At 48.8% G+C, this 16720-nt stretch overlaps 1 protein-coding gene across 2 annotated transcripts in view; it reads left to right on the top strand.

The window, feature by feature from the left end:
- LOC139230066 (chaperone Ric-8A-like) overlaps nt 1-16720 on the top strand; it is a 60930-nt gene that overhangs the window by 35617 nt on the left and 8593 nt on the right. For both annotated transcript variants that reach the window (XM_070861855.1, XM_070861853.1), the window contains one exon: nt 14758-14908. In XM_070861855.1, the coding sequence (XP_070717956.1) occupies nt 14758-14908 (151 nt within the window). The remainder of the gene's footprint in view (nt 1-14757; nt 14909-16720) is intronic.

Genomic DNA, 16720 nt, shown 5'->3' with positions numbered 1-16720 from the left:
CACATGTCGTGTCCTTTAAAAGGCCGCTGTGCTTCAGCCTCGGGGGAATTCAGATGTACGCAGCAGGTCGTTGGAGTTGACGTGAACATCTCTACAAACATCTTGACTATACAGTGACCGATTGGAATTGAATAGGTGTCTTCGTCAGGACATTCCTGGTTTGTGACCAATCGGTGGAAAACAGAGAGCTACTGCAATGGGGCCTGTCCTTTCTCACCCTCTCTTGGTGACCAATTACATGCAGCAGACTCGACATCGCCAAAAGAACGCTCCACTGCATTATGTGCCCAATGTAAGACGTGACAGACTGATGAGGAGGACCAGATGTTACACCCCCCGCAAGTACAAGGAGAAGCATTCTTACCTCAACTTGACTTCGGAGACTGCGCTTCCACAGAGAGGTATGCCAGCTGATAAGGGGAGATCTGCAACCTACCAGCACCATCAGTACTGCACTGTCCGTCGAGGTCAAAGTCACCGCGGCGCTGTCGTTCTACGCCTCAGGTTCTTTTCAGGCCACAGCTGGAGACATTTGTGGGCTTTCTCAGCATGCCACACATTGCTGCATTAGACAGATCACTGAAGCCCTGTACGCATGCAGGAGGGACTTGATCAGCTTCCCTCTGACCAGGGAGGCACAGAGTGAGAGGGCTCTAGGATTCTCCAGAATTGCAAGCTTCCCCAAGGTGCAGGGAGCAATAGACTGTACGCACGTCGCGATGCGGGCACCTTTTCAGGATGCTGAGGTTTTCAGGAACCGCAAGGGATTCCACTCCCTGAATGTCCAGCTGGTTGTTGACCACCAGCAGATTATACTGGCAGTGAATGCTCAATTTCCGGGTAGCATCCATGATGCTCACATCCTGCGTGAGAGCACTGTACCTGACTTGTTTAACAATCAGCCACAAGGTCAGTGCTGGATGCTTGGTGACAAAGGATATGGCCTCGCCACCTGGCTGATGACCCCCCTGTGTGACACCCACACCGAAGCCGAGAGGAGATACAACGAGAGCCACAGAGCCACTCCCAATATCGTGGAGAAAACCATTGGAGTGCTGAAGCAGCGCTTTAGATGCCTGGACCACTCAGGAGGCGAGCTCCAATACCACCCTGAGCAGGTAGCTCAATTCGTGGTGGTGTGCTCCATGCTGCACAACTTGGCTATCAGGAGGGGACAAGAATTGCCTGATGAGTATGACAGTCCACCTCACCAGAGAGAGGAAGAGGAGTGTCATGTATCCTACATGGTTACTGCTTGTACTATTACAAGATGTGCCACCAGAGGGCACCGCAGTGGGAGACTTGTGGGTTACCTGTACAGGTGTGCCTGGCCCACTCTGGAGTTATCAATAAAGGTCACTACAGTTCAAGTACAACACATTGCCTCGTGGAGTCATTATACTCTGCTGCTGCAGGCATTCCCCTGGTTTGCACGATTAAAGTTGATGGCACTTTATTCCAGGCCGTTGAAGTCTCCTTTGGCCATATTGCACCCTCGATAGCTCACAGAACCGTGTGACCCCTCTGATGCTGATCCTGGCTGCCCCGAGTGCCTGAAATCGCCAATTCTCTACTTTACTCACTGCTGTTCGCTGCTCTCTCAGTTCCGAGATTTCCCTCTCTCTCGCCTCAGCCTCTTCTCCTAACTTTTGAATCCCCAGCATTCGACACTGGAACACTTTTCTCTTTTTATCACTTCTTAACCCTGACACTTTAATCTTTTTTAACCGGATTCTCTGCACTAAGGGGCTCTGTGTCTCTCTCCATCCTCCAGTCACCGTTTCCTGCCCTCTCCCGTACCGTCCGCCTTTACACTCAATCCACTCATTAGGAAATGACCGGACCTCATCTGGAATATTCCCTGATCCTCCCGTTACTAACTGGAGATCCCTTCAAGTTAAGACAACTGAAAGAATACTCACCCCTCGAACTGATGTGTGGGAAACGCACCTTCCAACAACTCAGCTAACCAACTTTTGAAAATCACATCGGGGTCACCAAGCTGTTGGGCAACTTTCTTGCTCTTTTCCCTTCGTTGCTTTAAACGTTGGATTCACACACACACACACTCAGTTGTAATAATGGCAGGATCAGGTCTTTATTTATGTTGTGTATCTGTAAAGCATGCACTCCCATGTTTCGCCACCAGGGAGCGCGTCCCCTGAAGGCCTAAGGGATCCCAGCATCCCTTGGGAGCACTGTATATAAGCCGGCCCCTAAGGCCTGTTCCTCACTCTGGAGTGTCTTAATATAGACTGAGGTCACTGTTACTTTAACCTCCCTGTGTGCCGTCTCATCTGTGTTAGGCGACGAGAATATGAATCCAACGCAAAGATGCAGCAAACTGTGGGCATCCTGGAGAAGTTCTCGGAGGGTGAGGATTGGGAAGCCTATGTCGAACGGCCAACAAGCTGGACGGAGAAGGAAGCGCTGCAAAAAGGAGAGCAGTCCTCCTCACAGTCTGCGGGGCACCGACCTACAGCCTCATGAATAATCTTCTGGCTCCGGTGAAACCCACAGATAAGTCGTATGAGGAGCTGTGTACACTGGTTCAGGAGCATCTTAACCCGAGGGAGAGCGTGCTGATGGCGAGGTATCGGTTCTACACGTGCCAGTGATCTGAAGGTCAGGAAGTGGTGGGCTACGTCGCTGAGCTAAGGCGACTTGCAGGACAATGTGAGTTTGATGGCTACCTAGAGCAAATGCTCAGAGACTTTTTTTATTATCGGGCATTGGCCACGAGACCATCCTACAAAAACTTTTGACTGTACAGACACCGACCCTCAGCAAGGCCATTGCGATAGCACAGGCGTTTATGGTCCACCAGTGATAACACCAAACAAATCTCTCAGCACACAAGTGCTAGCAATGTTCATAAATTAACTGGAACTGTGTTTGCGAACAGAAATGTACAGGCAGACACCACGAGTCTGCAACTGTCAGCAGGCCTCAGGTGACCCAGATGACTCAGAGACCGCAACAAAGGATGAATGTTGGCGTTGTGGAGGCTTCCATTCAGCCTATTCATGCCGCTTCAAAGGGTATGTTTGCAAGAGCTGTGGAACAATGGGGCACCTCCAACGAGCTTGCAGACAAGCTGCAAGCTCTGCAAAACCTGCTAACCACCACATGGCAGAGGAAGATCGGTCCATGGTGGATCAAAGCAATTTCAAGCCTCAGAGAGAGGAGGCAGATGCTGAAGTACACGGGGTGCACACATTTTCGACGAAAGGTCCACCTATAATGTTAAATGTAAAATTGAATGGCTTACCCGTAGCCATGAAACTGGACACTGGCACTAGCCAATCCATCAGAGTAAAAAGATGTTTGAGAGACTGTGGTGCAACAAGGCACTCAGACCAGCCCTGAACCCCATCCGAAACTGAGAACGTACACCAAAGAACTTATTCTGGGCAGCGCCATGGTCAAGGTCACCTACGAGGGCACGGTGCACGAACTGCCACTCTGGATTGTCCCGGGCGATGGCCCCACACTGCTTGGAAGGAGCTGGCTGGGCAAAATCCGCTGGAACTGGGATGACATCCGAGTGCTATCACATGTCGATGAGGCCTCATGTACCCGGGTTCTTAACAAATTTCTTTCCCTTTTTGAGCCAGGCATTGGAAACTTTTCCAGGGCGAAGGTGCGGATCCACTTGGTCCCAGAGGCACGACCCATCCACCACAAAGCGTGAGCGGTACCTCACATGATGAGGGAGAGAGTGGAAATCAAGCTGGACAGGCTGCAACGCGAGGGCATCATCTCCCCAGTGGAATTCAGCGAGTGGGCCAGCCCGATTGTTCCAATACTCAAAAGTGATGGCACGGTCAGGATTTGCGGCGATTATAAAGTAACTATTAATCGTTTCTTGCTGCAGGATCAATACCCGCTACCTAAGGCAGATGACCTATTTGCGTCGCTGGCAGGAGGCAAGACGTTCACCAAGCTTGACCTGACTTCGGCCTACATGATGCAGGAACTGGAGGAGTCTTCGAAGGGCCTTACCTGCATCAACACGCACAAGGGGCTGTTCATCTACAACAGATGCCCGTTTGGAATTCGGTCGGCTGCAGCGATCTTCAAGAGAAACATGGAGTGCCTACTCAAGTCGGTACCACGCACAGTGGTTTTTCAGGATGACATATTGGTCACGGGTCGGGACACCGTCGAGCACCTACAAAACCTGGAGGAGGTCCTCCAGCGACTGGATCGCGTAGGGCTGCGGCTGAAGAGGTCGAAATGCATCTTCATGGCAACAGAAGTGGAGTTTTTGGGGAGAAAGATCGCGGCGGACGGCATTTGGCCCACAGACGCCAAGACAGAGGCTATCAGGAACGCGCCCAGGCCACAGAACGTCACGGAGCTGTGGTCGTTCCTGGGACTCCTCAACTATTTTGGTAACTTCCTACCGGGGTTAAGCACCCTCTTAGAGCCCCTACATGTGTTATTGCATAAAGGTGAGAACTGGGTATGGGGGAAAAAAACAAGTTATTGCTTTTGAGAAAGCCAGAAACATTTTATGCTCCAACCATCTGCTTGTATTGTATAACCCGTGTAAAAGACTTGTGCTAGCATGTGATGCGTCGTCGTACAGAGTTAGGTGTGTATTACAACAAGCCAACATTGCGGGGAAGTTGCAACCTGTCACCTATGCCTCCAGGAGCTTGTCTAAGGCTGAGAGGGCCTGCAGCATGATTGAGAAAGAGGCATTAGCGTGTGTGTTCGGGGTAAAGAAAATGCATCAGTACCTGTTTGGCCTCAAACTTGAGCTGGAAACAGATCACAAGCCCCTCATATCCCTGTTCGCTGAAAACATGGGGACAAATACTAATGCCTCAGCCCGCATACAAAGGTGGGCACTCGCGCTATCAGTGTATAACTATACCATCCGCCACAGGCCAGGAACCGAGAACTGTGCGGATGCTCTCAGTCGGCTAACATTGCCCACCACGGGGGTGGAAATGCCGCAGCCTGCAAACTTGTTGATGGTGGTGCAGCCCGCAGACTTGCTGATCGTCATGGAAGCGTTTGAAAATGATAAATCACCTGTCACGGCCCGCCAGATTAGGACTTGGACCAGCCAAGATCCTCTGCTGTCCCTAGTAAAAAACTGTGTACTGCATGGGAGCTGGGCCAGCATCCCCGTTGAAATGCAAGAGCTAATCAAGCCATTCCAGCGGCGAAAGGACGAGCTGTCCATTCAGGCAGACTACCTGTTGTGGGGTAACCGCGTAGTGCTACCCAAAAAGGGCAGGGAGACATTCATCTCGGATCTCCACAGCACACACCCGGGTATAGTAATGATGAAAGCCAGATCCCACGTGTGGTGGCCCGGTATCGACTCTGACTTAGAGTCTTGTGTACGGCAATGCAACGTGTGTGCTCAGTTGAGCAACGTGCCCAGAGAGGCACCACTAAGTTTGTGGTCCTGGCCCTCCAGACCAAGGTCGAGGATCCATGTCGACTATGCAGGCTCGTTTCTCGATAAAATATTCCTGGTGGTGGTGGATGCTTTTTCAAAATGGATTGAATGTGAAATAATGTCGGGAAGCACCGCCACCGCCACCATTGAAAGCCTGAGGGCCATGTTTGCCACCCACGGCCTGCCTGACATACTGGTCAGTGACAACGGGCCATGTTTCACCAGTGCTGAATTTAAAGAAATCATGACCCGCAGTGGGATCAAACATGTCACCTCGGCCCCGTTTAAACCAGCCTCCAATGGGCAGGCAGAGCGGGCAGTACAAATAATCAAACAGAGCCTCAAACGAGTCACAGAAGGCTCACTCCAAACCCGCCTGTCCCGAGTACTGCTCAGCTACTGCACGAGACCCCACCCGCTCACAAGGGTGCCCCCGGCTGAGCTACTCATGAAAAGGACACTTAAAACCAGACTCTCGCTGGCTCACCCCAACCTGCATGATCAGGTAGAGAGCAGGCAGCAGCAACAAAATGTAAACGATGGTCGCGCCACTGTGTCACGGGAAATTGATCTGAATGACCCTGTGAATGTGCTAAACTATGGACATGGTCCCAAGTGAATCGCGGGCACGGTGATAGCTAAAGAAGGGAGTAGGGTGTTTGTAGTCAAACTAGACAATGGACAAATTTGCAGAAAGCACCTGGACCAAACGAGGCTGCGGTTCACAGACTGCCCTGAACAACCCACAGCAGACACCACCTTTTTCGAGCCCACAACACACACGCAAAGGATCAACGACACCACGCCGGACCAGGAAATCGAACCCATCCCGCCCAACAGCCCAGCAAGGCCAGGCTCACCCAGAAGCCCTGCAGGGCCAACAACACGCCAGCCCAGCGAGGGCACAGCCAACACACCAGAACAGACATTTGTACCGAGGCGGCCCACCAGGGAAAGAAAGGCTCCCGACCGCCTCACCTTGTAAATAGTTTTCACTTATACTTTGATGGGGGGGGAGTGATGTTGTGTATCTGTAAAGCATGCATTCCCATGTTTCGCCACCAGGGAGCGCATCCCCTGAAGTCCCAAGGGATCCCAGCATTCCTTGGGAGCACTGTATATAAGCCGGCCCCTAAGGCCTGTTCCTCATTCTGGAATGTCTTAATAAAGACTGAGGTCACTGTTACTTTAACCTCCCTGTGTGCAGTCTCATCTGTGTTTGTAAATGTTCATATTTCTACAAACCCCATGTGAAAGCTACTGAGAGATACACTTCTCTGCTTGTGAGACACACACCTTCCAATCTCGAGTGTTTCCAAACGAATGTCTCTCCTCACTCTTACACCAAGTCATAGTATCAATGGTACATGTAAATAATGAACACACAGACGATGTGGACTAAACGACCAATGCCCTGAGATCTCGTCAAACGGTTTTATGAGTTACTGTACACAGACCAGGTGATCAGCAGCAGTTTATACAAAATCACTCTTCGATTCCCTGCATTGTATCAATGGTGCATACAAATAGTTAACATACAGACGATGGAAACGAAATGACCAGCCACCCATTGTCCTGAAATTGGGTCTCATTGCCGCAATCGATCCTCGCTGTGAATTACTGTAAGCACTCAGGCTATCAGGTTGACACGTTGGAAGGGCTGAATGGCTCCATATCGTCTGGCGTCTCTGCTTTGATCCAACCTTCAGTCGGGAAGCTGCTTCAACCTTTAACCCAACATTGACCCGTTCCAACCTGCGTCGAAAGCAAAGCATGTCAGAAATACAGGCTTTCTCTCCCACATTCCCCCCCATTCTCCGCTTTGTCTCTCTCTCTCTGCCAGCCCTTATCTGGGGAACATTTGCATGGTTATTTTAACTCATTCAACAGGCATTGTCCAGTTGTGGTGGTACCTGCAGAGGACAAGCTGGCTGCTTTACACCCTCCTCACTCACCTCTGCGATCGATATTTCGCTAGTGTGTTCGGAACATTGTGGGAATGTTGTCAGTTTCAGTCTGCCGGTGCCCAGCCAGGTTGGGGTGATGCTTCCAATTAACACTGTGATGAAGTTGGACGTCACGGTTACAGCCACCTTTTGCTTGTCGTTAAAGACCCCGTGTAGCGTTGTACCGACAAGCGGATTATACACAAGACAATTTACCGCGCTGCAGGTTCCGATCCGTCCCATTTGGAGTTCCAGCTGGACCAATTTAACATTTTGAGACCAGTGCCATGTCACAGAGCTGGGCCGTCCCAGGTCAACACAAAGTATCGGATGACTCTTCGTGATATCACACGGCTGCATAGCGTAGGTGCACGCGTAACTCAAAAGCCCCGACATCGCCCACAGCCCCAGCCACCAGCTCGTAAACCTTGCCATCGTCCTCGCCCCTGAAAGGGTAAACACATAACAGCGATAAACGCATATCCCAATAATTATCCGCCTTCCCGCTTCAATCGCCACATTAATCCGCGCTGGAGTTACATCGCTTGTTTCCAAACAAATGCGGTTCCCATCCGGATCATAGAAACATAGAAAATAGGTGCAGGAGTAGGCCATTTGGCCCTTCGAGCCTGCACCACCATTCAATAAGATCATGGCTGATCATTCAACCACAGTACCCTATTCCTGCTTTCTCTCCATACCCCTTGATCCCTTTAGCCGTAAGGGCCACATCTAACTCCCTTTTGAATACATCTAACAAACTGGCCTCAACAACTTTCTGTGGTAGAGAATTCCACAGGTTCACCACTCTCTGAGTGAAGAAGTTTCTCTTCATCTCAGTCTTAAATGGCTTACCCCTTATCCTTAGACTGTGACCCCTGGTTCTGGACTTCCCCAACATCGGGAACATTCTTCCTGCATCTAACCTGTCCAATCCCGTCAGAATTTTATATATTTCTATGAGATCCCCTCTCATTCTTCTAAATTCCAGTGAATATAAGCCTAGTCAATCCAGTCTCTCCTCATATGTCAGTCCTGCCATCCCAGGAATCAGTCTGGTGAACCTTCGCTGCACTCCCTCAATAGCAAGAATGTCCTTCCTCAGATTAGGAGACCAAAACTGTACACAATATTCAAGGTGTGGCCTCACCAAGGCCCTTTACAATTGCAGTAAGATCTCCCTGCTCCTATACTCAAATCCCCTCGCTATAAAGGCCAACGTACCATTTGCCTTCTTCACCGCTTGCTGTACCTGCATGCCAAACTTCAATGACTGATGTACCATGACACACAGGTCTCGTTGCAACTCCCCTTTTCCTAATCTGTCACCATTCAGATAACATTCTGTCTTCCTGTTTTTGCCACCAAAGTGGATAACCTCACATTTATTCACATTATACTGCATCTGCCATGCATTTGCCCACTCACCTAACCTGTCCAAGTCACCCTGCAGTCTCTTAGCGTCCTCCTCACAGCTCACACCACCACCCAACTTAGTGACATCTGCAAACTTGGAAATATTACATTAATTTCCTTCATCTAAATCATTGATGTATATTGTAAATAGTTGGGGTCCCAGCACTGAACCCTGCGGCATCCCATTGGTCACTGCCTGCCATTCTGAAAAGGACCCGTTTATTCCGACTCTCTGCTTCCTGTCTGCCATCCAGGTCTCTACCACATCAATACAATAGCCCCAATACCATGTGCTTTAATTTTGCACACTAATCTCTTGTGTGGGACCTTGTCAAAAGCCATTTGAAAGTCCAAATACACCACATCCACTGGTTCTCCCTTGTCCACTCTGCTAGTTACATCTTCAAAAAATTCTAGAAGATTTGTCAAGCATGATTTCCCTTTCATAAATCCATGATGACTTGGACCGATCCTGTCACTGCTTTCCAAATGCGCTGCTATTACATCTTTAATAATTTTCCAACATTTTCCCCACCACTGATGTCGGGCTAACCAGTGTATAATTACCTGTTTTCTCTCTCCCTCCTTTTTTAAAAAGTGGCGTTACATTAGCTACCCTCCAGTCCATAGGAACTGATCCAGAGTCGATAGACTGTTGGAAAATGATCACTATTGTATCCACTATTTCTAGGGCCACTTCGTTAAGTACTCTGGGATGCAACCTATTAGGCTCCGGGGATTTATCGGCCTTCAATCCCATCAATTTCCCTAACACAATTTCCTGATGCCCAGAGGAACTCAATTTATCGATTGCTCTGTTGGGCCGATCCCAATCTCCCCTGGGGAATTTGTCATTCTTCCCATCTTTGAGAATTTTGGCTGTGAGGAAAGATTGGATAGGCTGGGTCTGTTTTATTTGGAACAGAGGCGGCTGAGGGGAGACCTGATTGAGGAGCTCAATTGCCTGTGGAGTGGAGACTTGACCCCACAACCTTCTAACTCAAAGGCAAGTGTGCTTCCCACTAAGCTACAGTCGACATATGGCATGAAGATGGATACATTGGTTTGGGGATATGGTGTGAAGATAGGGTTGTGTATATGGGAGTAGGTGGCGTTGGGGTTATGGGGAGAAGGTGGGTAGATTGGGTTTGGGGTTATGGGGAGAAGGTGGGTAGATTGAGTTTGGGGTTATGGGGAGAAGGTGGGTAGATTGGGTTTGGGGATACGGGGAGAAGGTGGGGATGGCTGGGTGGATCTTGCTATGCACAAGTTAAACATAGCTATATATGTGCAGCTACATCACATTTTAATTTCGGCCACCCGGTGAATTTCATTAACTGTGAAACTGCCTCCTCTACTTCTGGGTGCCCTCCCAACTAATGATCCATGTACCCTTGACATGTGAAGTCTCCTTAATAGGTTCAGGAACCACCCATACCCACTGACCCTCCTCTACACCTACCGTAACCATATCCTGTGCTTGACTTGTGTTTTCTTACCCCACAAGGTTCCCTGGGCCATCAGACAGAGGCGCTTTCTCTGGATCACAGTGTTGCATACCCCCACAACCGATTCTACTCTGCTGCTGCAGGCATTCCCCTGGTTTGCACGATTAAAGTTGATGGCACTTTATTCCAGGCCGTTGAAGTCTCCTTTGGCCATATTGCACCCTCGATAGCTCACAGAACCGTGTGACCCCTCTGATGCTGATCCTGGCTGCCCCGAGTGCCTGAAATCGCCAATTCTCTACTTTACTCACTGCTGTTTGTTGCTCTCTCAGTTCCGAGATTTCCCTCTCTCTCTCGCCTCAGCCTCTTCTCCTAACTTTTAAATCCCCAGCATTCGACACTGGAACACTTTTCTCTTTTTATCACTTCTTAACCCTGACACTTTAATCTTTTTTAACCGGACTCTCTGCACTAAGGGGCTCTGTGTCTCTCTCCATCCTCCAGTCACCGTTTCCTGCCCTCTCCCGTACCGTCCGCCTTTACACTCAATCCACTCATTAGGAAATGACCGGACCTCATCTGGAATATTCCCTGATCCTCCCGTTACTAACTGGAGATCCCTTCAAGTTAAGAGAACTGAAAGAATACTCACCCCTCGAACTGATGTGTGAGACACGCACCTTCCAATCGCAAGTGTTTTCAAACGAATGTCTCTCCTCACTCTTACACAAAGTCATAATATCAATGGTACATGTAAATAATTAACACACAGATGATGTGGCCTAAACGACCAATGCCCTAAAATCACATCAAACAGCTTCATGAGTTACTGTACACAGACCAGGTGATCAGGTTGACATGTTTGAAGGCTCCATATCGTCTGGCGTCCTGTTTTTGTGTGACATCCTCTGCTTTGATCCAACCTTCAGTCGGGAAGCTGCTTCAACCTGTGATCGGGGCCCAGGAGAGGCGTGAGTTCGGGGCCAGGCCCCAGGGGCAGCATGGCCCAGCCCACACTGTGCGATATGTGAGCGCACTAGGTCTGTGCAGCAGAGCTGATCTCCAGTCGTCTTGGTTAACCCTCGCCACTCAACCAATACCTCACTCTGTCAAGCCCCGTGAAGTGGCTGGTGTTCAACGGCCACCACACATTAAAAAAATCCATGCACGGGCATCTTCCACCCTTCGGGATGTAGTTCGGGATCTGGAATATTAAGTCCTTCATTGAAACACCTGTGAACTCATCCCTTTTTGGCGTGGAAGCAAGTCATCCTCGATTCGAGGGACTGCCTATGATGATCAACCATTAACTCAGCATGTGTCCTCTTCAGCCTGCGTCGAAAGCAAAGCATGTCAGAAATACATGCTCCCATACAGCCCTGTAAGAATGTTGTATGTTTCAATGAGATTACCTCTTATTCTTCTAAACTCTAGAGAATATCGGCCTAGTCTGCTCAATCTCTCCTCATAGGACAATCCCCCCCATCCCAGGAATCAGTCTGGTGAACCTTTGTTGCACTCTCTCTGTGGCAAGTATATCCCTCCTTAGGTAAGGAGACCAGAACGGTGCACAATACTCCAGGTGTGGTCTCACCAGGGCCCTGAATAATTGCAGTAAGACGTCTTTACTCTTATACTCAAATCCTCCTGTAATAAAGGCCAACATACCATTTGCTTTAATCACTTGCTGTACCTGCAGGTTAACTTTCAGTGATTGGTGTACAAGGTCACCCAGGTCCCCCTGAACACCAACATGTCCCAATCTCTCACCATTTAAAGAATACTCTGCTTTTCTATTTTCCGACCAAAGTGGATAACTTCACATTTCTCCACATTATATTCCATTTCCCATGTTCTTGCCCACTCACTTAGCCTGTCTATATCCCCGTGAAGCCTCTTTGCATCCTCCTCACAACTTACCTGGACCTGATGGCTTGTATCCTAGGGTATTAGAAACATAGAAATTAGATGCAGGAGCAGGCCATTCGGCCCTTCGAGCCTGCACCACCATTCAATATGATCATGGCTGATCATGCAACTTCAGTACCCCATTCCTGCTTTCTCTCCATACCCCTTGATCCCTTTAGCCATAAGGGCCACAGCTAGCTCCCTTTTGAATATATCTAACAAACTGGTCTCAACAACTTTCTATGGTAGAGAATTCCACAGGTTCACAATTCTCTGAGTGAAGAAGTTTCTCCTCATCTTGGTCCTAAATGGCTTACCCCTTATCCTTAGACTGTGACCCCTGATTCTGGACTTCCCCAACATCGGGAACATTCTTCCTGCATCTAACCTGTCCAATCCCGTCAGAATTTTATATATTTCTATGAGATCCCCTCTCATTCTTCTAAATTCCAGTGAATATAAGTCTAGTCGATCCAGTCTCTCCTCATATGTCAGTCCTGCCATCCCGGGAATTAGTCTGGTGAGCCTTCACTGCACTCCCTCAATAGCAAGAATGTCCTTCCTCAGATTAGGAGACCAAAACTGAACACAATATTCCAGGTGAGGTCTCACCAAGGCCCTGTACAACTGCAGTAAGACCTCCCTGCTCCTAGACTCAAATCCCCTCGCTATGAAGGCCAACATACCATTTGCCTTCTTCACCGCCTGCTGTACCTGCATGCCAACTTTCAATGACTGATGTACCATGACACCCAGGTCTCGTTGCACCTCCCCTTTTCCTAATCTGCCGCCATTCAGATAATATTCTGCCTTCCTGTTTTTGCCACCAAAGTGGATAACCTCACATTTATCTACATGATACTGCATCTGCCATGCATTTGCCCACTTACCTAACCTGTCCAAGTCAACCTGCAGCCTTTTAGCATCCTCCTCACAGCTCACACTGCTTAAGAGAAATAGCGGCAGGGATAGTGTAATTTACCAAAATTCCCTGGATTCTGGGGAGGTCCCAGAAGATTGAAAAACTGCAAATGTAATGCCCCTATTTAAAAAGGAGGTCGACGAAAAGCAGTAAACTATAGACCAGTTAGCCTAACATCTGTGGTTGGGAAAATGTTGGGAGTCCATTATTAAAGAAGCAGTAGCAGGACATTTGGATCAGCAAAATTCGGTCAGGCAGAGTCAGCATGGATTTATGAAGGGGAAGTCATGTTTGACAAATTTGCTGGAATTTTTTGAGGATGTAATGAACAGGGTGGATAAAGGGGAACCAGTGGATGTGGTGCATTTGGATTTCCAGAAGGCATTTGACAAGGTGCCACATAAAAGGTTACTGCACAAGATAAAAGTTCACGGGGTTGGGGATAATATATTAGCATGGATAGAGGATTGGCTAACTAACAGAAAACAGAGAGTCGGGATAAATGGTTCATTCTCGGGTTGGCAACCAGTAACTAGTGGGGTGCCGCAGGGATCAGTGCTGGGATCCCAACTATTTACAATCTATATTAACGACTTGGAAGAAGGGACTGAGTGTAAAGTAGCCAAGTTTGCTGACGATACAAAGATGGGAAGAAAAGCAATGTGTGAGGAGGACACAAAAAATCTGCAAAAGGACATAGACAGGCTAAGTGAGTGGGCAAAAATTTGGCAGATGGAGTATGATGTTGGAAAGTGTGAGGTCATGCACTTTGGCAGAAAAAATCAAAGAGCAAGTTATTGTTTAAATGGAGAACATTTCAAAGTGCCGCAGTACAGCAGGACCTGGGGGTACTTGTGTATGAAACACAAAAGGATAGTATGCAGGTACAGCAAGTGATCAGGAAGGTCAATGGAATCTTGGGCTTTATTGCAAAGGGGATGGAGTATAAAAGCAGGGAAGTCTTGCTACAGTTATACAGGGTATTGGTGAGGCCACAGCTGGAATACCGCATTCAGTTTTGGTTTCCATATTTACGAAAGGATATACTTGCTTTGGAGGCAGTTCAGAGAAGGGTCACTCGGTTGATTCCGGAGATGAGGGAGTTGACTTATGAGGAAAGGTTGAGTAGGTTGGGCCTCTACTCATTGGAATTCAGAAGATTGAGAGGTGATCTTATCGAAACGTATAAGATTATGAGGGGGCTCGACAAGGTGGTTGCAGAGAGGATATTTCCACTCAAGGGGGAGACTAGAACTAGGGGGCATGATCTTAGAATAAGGGGCCACCCATTTAAAACTGAGATGAGGAGGAATTTCTTCTCAGAGGGTTGTAAATCTGTGGAATTCTCTGCCTCAGAGAGCTGTGGAAGCTGGGACATTGAATATATTTAAGACCGAATAGACAGTTTCTTAACCGATAAGGGAATAAGGGGTTATGGGGAGCGGGCGGGGAAGTGGACCCGAGTCCATGATCGGATCAGTCATGATCGTATTAAATGGCGGAGCAGGCTCGAGGGGCCGTATGGCCTACTCCTGCTCCTATTTCTTATGTTGTTATGTTCATATGTACATTCCCCCCCTAGCTTCTGGTAAACTGTCTGATAGTGAGGTTGGGTGGGCGGCGTGGGCATCTGGTTATATAATTGGGTCTTGAGCTTCTGTACTGACCAACACCCCTATCAACCCCTCTCCTCAGCCACGCTGTCAACCTCTTGGTCAACCTGCCTCTGACATGCTTGGATGTGCTCCTCGTTCCGAAGGTTAATCCGGGCTCCGCGGAGTACATGGGAATGAACATGGACACGGTGGAGATTCTGCTGGACTTCATGGACAAGAGGTTGGACAGGGTAAGGAACAGGGAAAGGTCAAAGGGCAGAGGTCACTGAAGAAAGATTGGATAGGCTGGGGTTTGTTTTCTTTGGAACAGAGGAGGCTGAGGGGAGACCTGATTGAGGTGTATAAAATTATGAGGGGCCTAGATAGAGTGGATAGGAAGGACCTATTTCCTTTAGCAGAGGGGTCAACAACCAGGGGGCATAGATTTAAAGTAATTGGGGGGAGGTTTAGAGGGGATTTGAGGGAAAATGTTTTCACCCAGAGGGAGGTGGGGGTCTGGAACTCACTGCCTGAAAGGGTGGTAGAGGCACAAACCTTCACCACATTTAAAAAGTACTTGGATGTGCACCTGAAGTGCCGTAATCTGCAGGGCTACGGACCGAGAGCTGGAAAGTGGGAGTAGGCTGGGTAACTCTTGGTCGGCCAGAGTGGACACGATGGGCCGAAATGGCCTCCTCCTGTGCTGTAAATTTCTGTGATTCTATGATTCAGTCCAAGGAGTAAGATTATCAAATCCCAACGGGGAGTGGGGAATATCTGGCCGCGATGATCCAATTATCGTGAGCTGTATGGATCAATGGGGTTTCTGCTGCCCGGTTTGTTCGAATGCAACAAGAACTGGCCACTGAATGCTTTCCCTCCATTATGGGAGCCACTCATTATGTTGCATGACTTGCAGGACCACCACCTCCACATTCTGCCCCTCCCAGTCACACACCATCCCAACTGGGAAATATATCGGCCGTTCCTTCACCGTCGCTGGGTCACAATCCTGGAACTCCCTCCCTAACAGCACTGTGGGAGCACCTTCACCACACGGACTGCAGCGGTTCAAGAAGGCAGCTCACCACCACCTTCTCAAGGGGCAATTAGGGATGGGCAATAAATGCCGGCCTTGGCCAGCGACGCCCACATCCCAGGAATGAATGAATGAGTAAAACAAGAATTCTCTGTCCTATAGAAACATAGAAACATAGAAAATAGGTGCAGGAGTAGGCCATTCGGCCCTTCTAGCCTGCACCGCCATTCAATGAGTTCATGGCTGAACATTCAACTTCAGTACCCCATTCCTGCTTTCTCGCCATACCCCTTGATCCCCCTAGCAGTAAGGACCTCATCTAACTCCTTTTTGAATATATTTAGTGAATTGGCCTCAACAACTTTCTGTGGTAGAGAATTCCACAGGTTCACCACTCTCTGGGTGAAGAAGTTCCTCCGCATCTCGGTCCTAAATGGCTTACCCCTTATCCTTAGACTGTGACCCCTGGTTCTGGACTTCCCCAACATTGGGAACATTCTTCCTGCATCTAACCTGTCTAACCCCGTCAGAATTTTAAATGTTTCTATGAGGTCCCCTCTCATTCTTCTGAACTCCAGTGAATACAAGCCCAGTTGATCCAGTCTTTCTTGATAGGTCAGTCCCGCCATCCCGGGAATCAGTCTGGTGAACCTTCGCTGCACTCCCTCAATAGCAAGAATGTCCTTCCTCAGGTTAGGAGACCAAAACTGTACACAATACTCCAGGTGTGGCCTCACCAATGCCCTGTACAACTGTAGCAACACCTCCCTGCCCCTGTACTCAAATCCCCTTGCTATGAAGGCCAACATGCCATTTGCTTTCTTAACCGCCTGCTGCACCTGCATGCCAACCTTCAATGACTGATGTACCATGACACCCAGGTCTCTTTGCACCTCCCCTTTTCCTAATCTGTCACCATTCAGATAATAGTCTGTCTCTCTGTTTTTACCACCAAAGTGGATAACCTCACATTTATCCACATTATACTTCATCTGCCATGCATTTGCCCACTCACCTAACCTAT

Source organism: Pristiophorus japonicus, chromosome 19, assembly GCF_044704955.1.
Source record: "Pristiophorus japonicus isolate sPriJap1 chromosome 19, sPriJap1.hap1, whole genome shotgun sequence".
NCBI classification, from domain to species: Eukaryota; Metazoa; Chordata; class Chondrichthyes; family Pristiophoridae; genus Pristiophorus; species Pristiophorus japonicus.
The sequence above is the reverse complement of the archived record's forward strand: the minus strand, read 5'-3'. Positions and strand labels throughout refer to the sequence as shown.